We start from the raw sequence: 12,943 nt of genomic DNA on the forward strand, positions 1-12,943 counted from the left end.
GTAGAAACCTGAGTGCAAAAACAAAATCAGGTACCAACTTTTAAAGTACTATTTTAAACACAAATCCCTAACGTTCTGTGGTTGGAGCTTCTCTGACGTAGATATTTGCTACTTCTCTTAGATTATAAACTACATTTTAGGAGGGCTGTTGGTTGGTCAAAAAGAAGACATTTGAGTACGTCATCTTAGATTTTGGGAAAATATGAGACTTTCTAATTATTATTATTATTACCAGACATATGCACTAAATGATCAATCCACAAAATAATAAGCAGATGGATCATTGATGAAAATAATCGTTAGCTGGAGCACTAAGATATCACAAACAGACCTACAGTATACAGGCTTGTTCAATGATAATATGCATGTGAAACAAATATCTAAAAGGTAACATAGACACATACATATATAACAGTTGTAACATGTTATTATTCACTTACTTTTATCCGTTGAATCTCCGTGCAGCAGCAGGTTAACTCCTCTGTTGCAGCAACACTAAGGTGACAGAAGTAAGAATTCTAATGACTCCTATTGGCTCCTCAGATGAGACTCACTACCATCAATGCTCTGATGACTGGACTGAGGGGGAGCATTCAGACAAACAGACGGTGTAGGCTCAGTGAGGATTTTTCTCCTAATCAATCTAATCTTCTTGACATTTATCTACTGGATCGACACAGTAAACCAATTAGATGTGTTAGTATTTGTGTGATACTTTTTTTCTTCTTTCTTGACAATGTGACAAAGACCTTTATGCACACCTAAGAAGTAGAAAAGAATAACGATATTTTACGTAAAAGTAACAACACTAAAATACAAAATCCTCAATTACAAGTAAAGTCCTGCATTCAAAATCTTCCTTAAGTAGAAATAAGTATCTACAGAAAAATACATTACATATGATACATACACTGTAGTATCAAAAGTAAAAGTAGGCCTACAATATTTCCCACTGAAATGTTGTGAGTTGAAAGTATGGAATACTTAATATATAAGTATGAGTAATGGAAAATGGAAATGCACGTATCTCAAAATTAGTCATTTTAAGTAGCCTAAATGTTCTTATTCACACGTAAAAGCGGTGTATAATCTCTTACCTGAAACATGGAATGTCATATCTGCCCTCCTGCCACACTGACCGTGGACTCTATCTAGGTCAACTGTGCACCATGCTGAGCTGCACACTGGTCAGTGCGCACCGGGCTAATCTGATCTACTGGCCAGCTGCCTTTGATGGATTACAGTAGTTTAAAGAAAGAAAACAGCTGTTATTTTCACTAAAACCACAATGACGACACCTTTACAGACAGTTGGCATAATTACATGTTGGGTTGTAATTTATATTAGTACATGATTGTTTAAAAAGGATGGTCCACAAAACTGTTGATGCATTTGCATAAAACTAGAAAACTAGGCCTTCAGGTCATACATCATACAGTACACTGACTTACAACAGCAGCAGCCATTAACTGAAGAACACAGTGAAGTTGAGAAAAATGGGTTTTAGGTTTACAAGCTAATTACCCAAGTGTGTAACAACTGTATTAAAAAAAGTCAATTTGATGCCTTCATTGGCAAAAAAGAAATTGTCAGATAAAATTAAATACTATTGTGTGTTTGGACAACCCAAAGGGGTTTGTGTGTGTGTGTGTGTGTGTGGTGTGGTGTTGTGTGTGTGTGGTGTGTGGTGTGTGTGTGTGTGTGTGTGTGTGTGTGTGTGTGTGTGTGAGAACATACTCAATAAATACAATGTTAGAGAATAAAAATAGATGTTCCTTAACTTGCAGGGTGCAGTTACTGTGGTGTGGTTTTTACGTGTTTATAACAGCAAAATGTACATGTTGTTTTTATAGAAACAGATCTATTTCTATGGCATAATATAATTTATATGGGAAAACATATATTTAAAAAAGTCAGATTCTGGATTTATTTACATTTTGGCTTTGTAGTGCAGTACACAGTCAGACTTTCAGTTCAGTACATGATCACTAGATGTCACCAATGTCTTGGCAGGAAACCTGTTCTGGAACTCCAGATTGTCTTGTCTCCTGTTTAGTGATTGTGACCATGTGAAGTGCACATATACTAGACACCTGACTGATGTTAACTGGCCATTGCTGACGTTAAAGGTAGATGAAATCAAGTGAAATTTGGATGGATGGGGTTTTTGTGTTACAAACTGCACAGTGTGACATTTATTATTTTACAGCTTTAAAGTGAGTGAAATATCTTAAGACGACGATCTTTACACAATCCTAATGTGAGATTTGAATTGGAAACAATAACTCATTGAAAAGCTGACTTTATCTCATTTAACGATGAGAAACAATATGGTTCATATCTTACTAACATCATTGTTAAATCTAACATGTTTATTAAATCAAGTCAGTATAAATAAGTCAGTGTGGACAGGCAGGTGTAATGTCCCTGTTTCCCAACAACACAGTGCTTTAATAGAGCCACTGGTATTTCTTCTTGCTAGTTTCAAATGACACATACATCTGCAGCCTAAATGATGATGACCACATTAAACTTTTCTATAGTGCCATAAAAACACACATTGAGCCAGCTTAAACATAAACATGCTCTAAATCCACCTGAGTCTGAGTTTATCACTTATCTTCATCTCTTATTTCTATCAAATGAATAAGCAAAGAATGTAAGTAGCCTAAGTAAATAAGCAAGCTGGGAACAAGTGAGGATAAAGTAAGGTGCATAAATATAAATAGGGACATACTGTATGCAATTTAGCAAGACAGTATGAGTGTGCTTAATCAGCAACCAACAGGCAAGTTGTGATCTATTTCTGTAAACTAAAATTACATGTGATGTCCGCAGACTTTTGACACAAGTGTGATGTGTCAGCTGTTTGAAGGGGTGAGGGAGCGCGAGGTGGCCATTCATAACTTTACATTCACCCCCCATGCAAGTAGCTGTCCCCTCTGACCACCATGCGTCATGGGCAGACAGCGAGCCGCTGGGTGCCGACTAAAAGGACTTCCATCTCAAACATTTCAAAAGTAGAAGTATTTGAGCCCCAGAGCATCATCAACACCAGCAAAGCAGCATCACCACCACCACCACCACCACCGGTTCGTCCTTTGATGCCCCGGCTCCGTCAGCCCGCTGGTCCGCACTGCTGCTGCTGGCATCGGGGCGCAGGGAGGAGGGGGAGGAAGAATGGGGGGTAGGTAGGTGGGAGAGGAGAGGAGAGGGGGAGGAGGGAGTGGGGAGTGGGGGGTGGGGGGCTCGGCCGGGCTGCCCTATATGGCTGTGGATGAGCTGTATGCTAATATCGGCTTGAGAGGCACAGCATCGCGTTTCTGCCGGCAGTCAGCGGTGGCTTCCAGAGTCTGAGCAGGCTCTATCACAGCCATGGCTGAGGGCGGAGAAGGGGAAGACGAGATCCAGTTCTTGAGAACTGTAAGTAAAGATAATTTCATGGGTGCGTGCTGAGCCGTTTCATAACGTGCACTTCAGTTTCCTTTCGCCAATTAACGCCTTCAAAGGCGACGGACAGCACGTCAATTAAGTAAATCACCGATCCAAGTGGGATTATTGTGGAAGTTTTGGATAGAAAATGCACCGTCAGTGGTTCATATTGACTTTGCTTGTGCACGAATGATGATTTTTTTTTTGGGGGGGGGGTGATGCCGCAGGTTGCACCCCACGGCCACAGCGCACCTGTCGACAGGACTCTAGATGTGGGGAATCTCAATGAGGCTCCCGTCTGCTGGTGCCCCTTTCTTATTTTCCACCCTTCATTGTTTTCTGATCGGTGTTGTTTTTCTCGAGAAGGCATTGTGTAAAAAAAACATGTATTTTCTTCTATTCGGCATTTTCTTACTTTTTATGGATGCATTCTCCTCCCAGGGGAGAAGAGTTTCCATAAGTTGTTCTCACGCGCAAGCCACCTCCTGTTGATTACTATTTTAGTTGTTTGACGCAGATTGCTTACGTTGCCTCTATGTTGTTATGCACAGCAGTTATCCTTGTAAATGATATGACAGCTTGTATGTTGGTGGTCAAAATATCTGTCGCGCACGTATTCTTCTCTAGCCTCATGCAGATTTGTGACCCAGGTGTTGCATGGAGAGCAATGATTCTCATTTCTTCTGCATGCCCAGCTGTTACATCCTACCGTTTCTGGTTTCATATCATATCATCGTGCATTTATTTTGTTGGCCTTATCCTTGTGTTGAGTTTAACTCTGCACGTTATTTGTAGTCTACATTTTGTAAAAGTGTAGGTTTTGAATCGTCATATATCTTTATTGGTATAATGTATAGTGTCATTGAAAACCTTGAACCTTATCCAGGTCCCCTCATGTATCTGGGCCCAACTTTCACAACTTTCCTTATGTCATAGCAGTTTGTTTTTACTTTGTTGAAAAAATAGTTTTTTTTGTCAACAATTGGAATTCACAGTGGAGTGCTAAACCCTAAATCAAATAAGCATGTTCCAAAAAAATTAGAAAAAGGTATACATCTCAAGTTCCTAAATTTGTTTTTACTATAGCTGTTGCTGTCTAAATAGGCAAATGTATTTAGTTTATATTTTTTTATATTTTTATATTATTATATTAGATTTAGATTTAGATTTAGTATTACAGGGAATTTACCGGCGTTTTCCCATGTTTTAGCCCATTTACTAATCACTACATTTACATACCAAGTAACCACTCTGCAAACAATGCTGCTGTGATTTAGCTATGTTGATTAACAGTATTTTGCTCAAGCGACCATTGGCTTCAGTTCATTTCTGTCCAATACGAAAAAATCTAGCCTATCAGTCCATTTTTGGAATTTGCTTGAGTTGTGTAATCACATCACAGTTAACATCACGTTGCATTGTTGCAGTGAGGACATGCATCGCAGACTTATTCTATACTTAAACTGCATCACCACGAAAGAGTAACATGGACAGAAAAATGTCAAAAAAACATTGGTTAACTGTAATGGGCTACATGGTCTCCCTTTGGCAGACCCTCCTCCAAAGCACGCTGAGGGAGGGTCTGGCTACTCGATATAGCATTTGGGGATGGGAGGAAATCGTGCACTGGTTTATTGGCATTTTTTAAAACCAGTCAGAATCGTCATGGGCGGCGTTAAACTCTGCACAGAGCCGCTGCAAAATAGCCCCGCTAAAGAAAACTCAGATTGAACAGAGAGTCTAGCTAGATATCTCAAAGAAAGCAAAAGAATACGGAAAAATACATGCATCCGGCGGAATATCCTGCGGCAAATAAGTGAAAAGTGAAGAAAATACACTTTGGGCTACATAACTCAAGCAAGTTTTAGCAGCGCACTAATAGACTGCCATACAGAGAGCTTGGCGGACTTATTAGCAGTAGCAGCAGAGGCCAAGATATCCTGCCTTTTTAGTTCCTAGTAGTTAGTTCCTGGATCCTATTTCCTATAATGCAACTTGATATATTCTCTTCTCTCAAAATACACTACCACTGTGTAATATTTCATGGCAAATAAAACCATTTTTTCCTTTATATAATGTGGGCATTAAAGGAACTAAAACATGCAAACACGCTGGAGTGGTCCTTTTTCAGTGACGTTCTGTTTGTTCTGGTTTTACATCGGGTGTCCATTTGGCTGACTCAAATCTCTAATGGGTTTGAGATGTTGATATACATGGTATATTATTATTCTATATGTAATCCCTGTGAAGGCTTGGCTGGTTGTTAGTGACAGGCAGGACCCTGCCGTTAACAGCTCCTATTTGTGATGCCAGTTATACGCTGACCCATGCCTGTCAGATCTACTGTCACAATGGCATCCCGGTTATCTGATGACAACAGTGGTTTGAGAAGTGGGGTTCCCTTGAGCTCCACATAGCTTTGTTATCAAACCTTAGCGGTGTGAGAAACATGCCCTAACAGGAAACCCTAAAAAAAAAGCGCTAATTGAAACATATTACAAACACAATCTGTTGAACATTTTGGCATACGCCTTTTAACAAATGGCATGTCTTTTGCTTAATTGATTGCATTTGTAGCGTTGTTTTTCTTTCAGTTTTGGAAGTCCTCCAAGTCAGATGTTTATTGAAAAAATAAAATTTTAAAGTCTTCTTTGAAAGACATGGCTGTCAGGTGTTGACAGAAGTCCAGACATTGGGATTTAATTTCAGCACAGACGTCAGCCAGTCTCACCTTGCTGTTGATGTGTAACATTGGGAAAGCTGGCAGCAATGAGAGCTTCTCTGTCTAAGTAAAGTGAGGGAAAATGTTCCACCTCTGCAGTACCATCTGTAACTTTACAGACCCTGAAGCCGATAATGGAGATACTAAAGTTTAAATTAATGACAAAACGACTCACAGTGCATTGAAATCCTTCGCTTACTGATTAGGAATTGCTTTTCTTGGACAGTTCTTTAACTCTCCAGAGATACATATTTTAATGGAAAAAATGTCATACTTCAGTGCACACATGCAAATGATAACAAAATAGTATTAACTTTGGTGGTTTGGTGGTTACCTTAAAGCTTTAGTGCATAACTTTTTGATATCACTAAATGTCCATTACATTCAAGCCATTGCCAAATAAGTTGCTACAAAGCTTATTAAGACTATCAGCTCCACACAACTCCCTCTGGATCTCTCAGTGTGGCTGTGTTCAGAAGATTGTGGCATCCGTTGACTTTTCTGCACAAAAGCTCAAGTGAAGATAATTAACTTTTTTGAAGAATCCATCATGTTTTGTTAATCCTCTGTGTCCTCCTTGGCTACCAGCAACTGTGTGGAGGATAGGTGGGGACGGTGCACGATCACCGAAGGCTTGTATCAATTGGACGCACCAACAGTTTTGTTTTAATTACTTAGAATTCCTCATGAGAGAGACAGAAACTACACACTATAGCTTTAAGAAAATGATCTGTATTCAGCTTTGGCTTGTACTTCAAACGTTGTTTTGGCTTTAATTTATGCAAGAAATGTTCTCAGTCTGCTAACTCCAGTATTATGAGAATACTAAGTGATGATTGCAGTGGCATCATACAATAATGTGCAGTCACTTGTGTTATTAGTTGTATCGCTACCTATTGTTTGTGTTGCTGTATGGAATAACAACATTATACTAAACAAAGAAATAATACCTTCTTCACTTAAATGACACTAGAGTACATTGTCACAGTCAGGTGATAGTCACATTTATTGAAAATTGTAAAAATGTAGTTGAGCTACATAAAACTGGCCACTCTGTCAGATTTCCATGGCTTTTTTTTAATTAAGAAGCAGGTCTAGGTGGTATGTGAATACTGTGAAAGTATCAAAACACTCAATTCATAGAGAAATGCACACAGCCTGTCATCAGAAACGTTGCCTTCAAGGAGGCGTTAGGACTTTTGTACGGTTGGGAGGTCACAAATCTACTATATATATGTTAGATAATGCCGTTACAGTCATTCCTCGTGGAAATTAGAATGGAAAAACTCATTTTGCACCAAAGTTGTTAATAAAATGAGAAAATGCTTGGTACTTTGTCATGTATTTAATTATCACAGGAGTATACCAAAATAGGCATGTGGTTATTTCATATAGACTATTTATGACTTTACCAGAAAACATGCCATATACTGTATATTGTTATCGAGATGTGAAATAACCTCTCAGGATAGCAGATTCTGGCGATATCTCCCACCCCTAATGTATTTTTTTAAAGGTTTAGTTTGCTAGAAAGCTTCTGCTTTTGTTTACTTCGGTCTGGAATTAGGAGACCCCTTGTTTCTATTCATTGCCGATATTGTTGTGTGGTAAATTTCCACCGTTATCGTCAAACTGCATATGTGTGCTGTGTGAGAATGGAAGGCTTGGCAGGAGCAGCTACAGTTACTAAGTGGGGTTAAACTAAAGGTCATTCAAGGTTTTTTTTCTATACTTTTCTTAAGAAATATGAGGTTCAATTTTAACTTAGTTTTCCAGGTGAGCTACTGTTCCTTTTTTATTAAAACCAGGTGATCGAGGCTTGCAGTCCACCACAAGCTCCTCTGGGCTTATTTGGAGTTTATGTTCTGGAAGCCTTCTGCATACCAAGGCGAATACTCTGGGGGGTTAAATTTAGCCTTTTTAAAGATGATGCTTCCACAGCACATACAGCTCTGCTCCCCTGGCACTAAACCACACCAGGGGCAGAGCTTGAGTCGGGGCAGCACAAGACCAGAAACTCTTTAACACCATGTTTATAGGGATGAAGTAGCATTTAGAAATCAAATGCTTGATACCACACGGTAATATACAGCAAAGTGATGGACAGTGTCAATGGGCTTTCAAGTTGAACATAGCAAGTGTCTACAAATCTACAATGAATGTGGTGCAACTTGGTAGATTTCTGGTGTGCTTGGCACGTTGTGTTAGTTGAAAATCCAATTATTGTGCAATACATGCAGGTGGCCGGAAAAGATTGGAGTTTAGGTTCTGGATCTTAATCCAAAGAATGAAGAGTGTAAGCTTATGTTCTGATAAAATATTGTGATGACGGCAGGATTTGGTTGAGTTACTCTGATGAAATTGGTTAAAGAGTTGTTAAAGTATGCATACAAGAGTGGAGTCCAGTGTCCGTCAAAATGAGGAGGGGGGGCATACAAACTGCCTGTCTGTCAGCAGGATTATGGAAAATATTTATAAAACTTGGTGGAGGGGTATAGCATGGGCCAATGAATAAATGTTTGGAACGGATCTGAATCACAGGCCAGATAATAATAATAATAATAATTACTTTTTCAGGACACAAATGGAATGTCCATAGTGCAATAAAAAGTACTATTACTATTACTATACTAAGTAGTATTTACAAAAATAAACCAATTAATATGTAGTAGAGTTCATATGAATTAATAAAAAGGTCAACGACCTTTACCTCTAATATACAAACAGGAGCTCCAGTGTCTCCACAGCCTAGATGTATACCTGCCAGAGCTAAAATCAATGTGGGCTAAAGCTTGTATAATTCTGTTATCTGAGGCTAACATTCTGTACATACTGATGAATAAGATTTCTTATTAAGGCTGAACAGGTGGACACACCGACACTAACACACATTTGGCTAGCACTACACCATCTTGGTTGTTTTGGAAGCAGGATACACACACTATCTTTCACATTCATTAACAATGCGAGATCTGGCGTTCGGCGTTGGCGGAGGTCTGCCCTTTTAGAAATTATTTTCTTCAATTTCTTTCTGCAGATGTCAGGTGATTGATTGTATGAAAACAGTGTGAGATGAAATATGACACTGAGTTAAAACTGTATAAAAAATAAAACCAAAGGGGGCCTTTTGGTTTGATAAAGAATCTCTGCTGACAATCATGTGCATAGTGATGTTAATAGCATACCATACCCTGTAAATGTAGGGGATGAGTGAACAGTGCGTTTTTAAGTGAAAACTAGTTCCTTTCTCAAACTATTTTTAAGTTTAAACCATATTTGATTGTTTTGTTGTTGCCTAAATTAGTATTGTTTAGTTTCCACCAGATACTATTTTTACGAAAAAAAACACATTGTTGAAATAAAACAATCTCAAACACATGATAACTTTTGATCATATCACTGCTTTCATCAGAAGGACAGAGTTGTCATGGAAGTCACATGTTTATTTTTTTTTGAGTAGGTTTACATGACAATTCATCATCCACATTGACTTAAAACTTTAACGTTAAAGTTAATTGTTTCCCCTGAAAACAGCAACTGACAAAACAATCTCACTTCAAAAGGCTCTACAGTAGCTGTTCTGGGGCTTTTTATTAAATCCCAAGATTCAATAATATTAATGTTAAGTTTTTGGTGAAAATGTTCAGGATGATCAGATTACAAAATAAAGTTGTTTAATATCAATAAGTCTAAGGATAAGCTATACTTAAGAATAAATGTGAGCTCATGGCTTCTCCTGATTGTTGGAAATTGAGCCCAGATACCGCAAATGTGCTGCACAACCTGGAACAATGGAAAGTAAGAAGCGCTATGGACTCGTAATTTCTCTGTGCAGAGAAAATCTATACCATCTCAAAGTCATCATTCCAGCACAGTAGCATTTACGTTATTGCACTAGTTGATGCCCATGCAAGGGTTGCCTGTTCAATGAGAGTTGTAAAGTGAGACAAAGAGAGATGCACCTCAGGTGAACCTCCCTCAGATTGATTTAAATCGAATAGGAAGGATTTCCTCTGTGTGGATGGAGCAGGCTGCGATGGCAAAGGTACAGTGTGTTCTTAGGCAGCACCGGCTGAAGGGTAGCTAGCCTGTTGCCATCCCTAACCAAGAGTAACTCTCCTTCGTGCTTTTAATGTGGTGATGGCGCAGTGGATATGACGCATTCCATTGGTGTGGGAGACCAAGGTTTGATTTCCACTGTGATACATCAACCAATGTGTAAGCAAAACATTTAACCCCTAGTTGCTCCAGAGGCGTGTGACCTCTGACAAAGTATATATAGCACGTGTAAGTCGCTTTGGATAAAAGCATCAGCTAAATGACATGTAATGTAATGTAATGTAATGTAATGTAATGTGTAAATGAGATGTGAGGGGTTTGACTGGGGGCAGTTTTGTTTAGTTAAATAACACTTATTGATCATTTAAAGCAACACCAAAGATTCTTTTGTACCTTAAAATAATGTTTCCAAAATCGTTTCAGTGGTTCAGCAACTCGTATCAGGGTGAACGGTAGTTCTGCATTCACTCTGTGGCCCTCTGTTGCCTATAACCTCACTTTGCAAGTTTGCCAGATCGGGGAGCAGATCTGTAGTTCCAATGAGACAATCCCGCTTCCAACCTGTAGGGGGACCGAAGAGGAAAAGTGTTTTGGTGTTGCTTTAAGATTAGCTATATGCAGGATGAGCTCTTTTTTTGGAGTTGCATTAAAATGTATGAAGTTGATTGAAGATTTGTAAAATCTAGTTAGAACTATGCTCATTAACTGCAAAATAATCTATTGGCTTGTAATGTTAAGGGTATACTAAGGGTGCTTACTATTACATTATGTTTCTACTTCTTCTAAAATGGAACAAATTTAATTAGCAAACATTATGCAGTCAAAATCAGTACCTCGTTTTGAATATTGGCTCTAAATACACTTACTTAACAATGTCATTCCATACTGTGTGCACCACGATTCAAACTATAATCCAAAATACAAAGTCATTTGACTTTGGTATTCAAGTTTCAGAAGGAACAACAGTGTAGTATGTTGTTGTGGTGGTCCAGGCTGAGTTAGCAGTTGAATCTGGGAGCAGCAGCAGCCTGAGTGGACTCTCAACCCAAATAATTACCTTCATTAATCAACAGAGGACTGGGAAAGGTGCAGACAGTGAGCCTCTTTAAGTGTCTTCTACTGTAGGTCACTGGGTCCATTTTCATTAAACACCTACAAGCTTGTTGTCAGCTCTGTGCCCATAATGGTTTTCTTCTATAAACCAGTTATTTTTAGCCTTTTACTATGCCACCTTTAAATGCCCCTGAAAACATATTTTTCTTAACCAGCCTCTTACTTTATGAAACGGGGATGCTAGAGGAACACATTAGTTTTAACGGTAGTTTTTTTTCTTTGTGCTTTTTTTTTGCTGGTTTGAAGTGGACGGGGCTTAATTGGAAAAAAGGCGATGTGACTTACTTCTGTGCACCAATCATCAACATTAGAATCGGAATCTGACGACAGCTGGTGGTTTAGTCAAAAAAATCAATCGCGACATTTTCTGTGGCAATACTGTATCAATAAAAAGAAGTCATGTATTGATCTATTATTAATATGTGTTGGTCATTTTGTCTGCTTGACAATCCCATTTTGCAGCAATAAAATTAAAGTGAGAGGAACAAACAGAGAAATGTATCTTTTTAGATGAAACAGATTTTGACAAAGTTTCCTTTCGGGGACATCATTTAAAATTGGGAATAAATAATTAAATAATAAAATTGCAAAATATTGCAGAATATTTCAAATTGCAATTATATTGTATCGTGACATGAGTATCGTGGCCTCTAGTGATTCCCACCCCTAATGTTTACCAGGTGGTCATAACTAAAATAGAATAAGATGATACAAGGTATATGAAATAAAATAAAATAAGGAAAAGAATGTAGACACTATACAAACTACACAATATATAATAAACTATGAATATTGTGGATGAATACTAGTATAAACAAGGAGCTTGTAAACATACTAAACCAAAAAAAAAAAAAATATATAGACTGTGAGAGCAGAAGTAATAAAAAATAAACAGGTTATAACACTTTCCTGTAGTGTGTCTGTGACAACTATGGGGGATATTGCATTTGTCAAGAGAATAAATATTGTGTACAGACAAACCATCCCGAAAGAGCGGTCACAGTCAACCACAACATTCAAGTTGTGGGCCGGACGGCGTTACACTAGGCTCAGACTATGACATGGTTTTCACATTGTCATTTGATACAGACTTTTCATAAGAATATTGATTATAGGCGCTTTAAGATTTGAGTTAGCTGAGCATGAAAGTTCTTTTACAGAAAGCCTTGCAACACAGTCCCTGAAGAGCTCTGCTGGTGCAGTTGGGTGCTAGCCCTGGCTTAAGGGCACCACCAAGTTATGGCAAGGGGAGGATCAAGCACTCAATCACTTTATAACCGAATCGCTGCTTAGAAATGATCCATTGTTTATATTTCTGATGCCAATTCAATGTTTTTGACAAGACGGGATTTAAGTATAGTTTCATTTTCAGAAAACATGATTCGGTGTCACTTTGCTAATAATTCACTCATATTTAGTTTTTTTCAGTAAGCCCACCAACATCTTAGAAACACCATTTTCTATTTGCTGGAGGCCTTCAACCATGACAGCCGCTGTCTGGAGATGACATCATGTAGCTTGATGGATCTGAAAAAAAGTTTCCAGCCCTTGTGAGAGAGGGAGGTTTAACTTGTCACAGACAGCCGCTGACGTATTCTGAAACACTTTAATGCTCAT

The 12,943-nt window shown here is 38.5% G+C and overlaps 1 protein-coding gene across 10 annotated transcripts in view; it reads left to right on the forward strand.

Annotated features, from left to right (window-relative positions):
- The first annotated feature begins 3,256 nt into the window (after window positions 1-3,256).
- Window positions 3,257-12,943, forward strand: part of ryr3 (ryanodine receptor 3) — a 125,400-nt gene continuing 115,713 nt past the window's right edge. For all 10 annotated transcript variants that reach the window (XM_032542632.1, XM_032542634.1, XM_032542637.1 and 7 more), the window contains exon 1: window positions 3,257-3,423. In XM_032542632.1, the coding sequence (XP_032398523.1) occupies window positions 3,376-3,423 (48 nt within the window). In that variant the 5' untranslated portion in view covers window positions 3,257-3,375. The remainder of the gene's footprint in view (window positions 3,424-12,943) is intronic.

The sequence above is a fragment of the Etheostoma spectabile genome, chromosome 18, assembly GCF_008692095.1.
Source record: "Etheostoma spectabile isolate EspeVRDwgs_2016 chromosome 18, UIUC_Espe_1.0, whole genome shotgun sequence".
Classification (NCBI taxonomy): domain Eukaryota; kingdom Metazoa; phylum Chordata; class Actinopteri; order Perciformes; family Percidae; genus Etheostoma; species Etheostoma spectabile.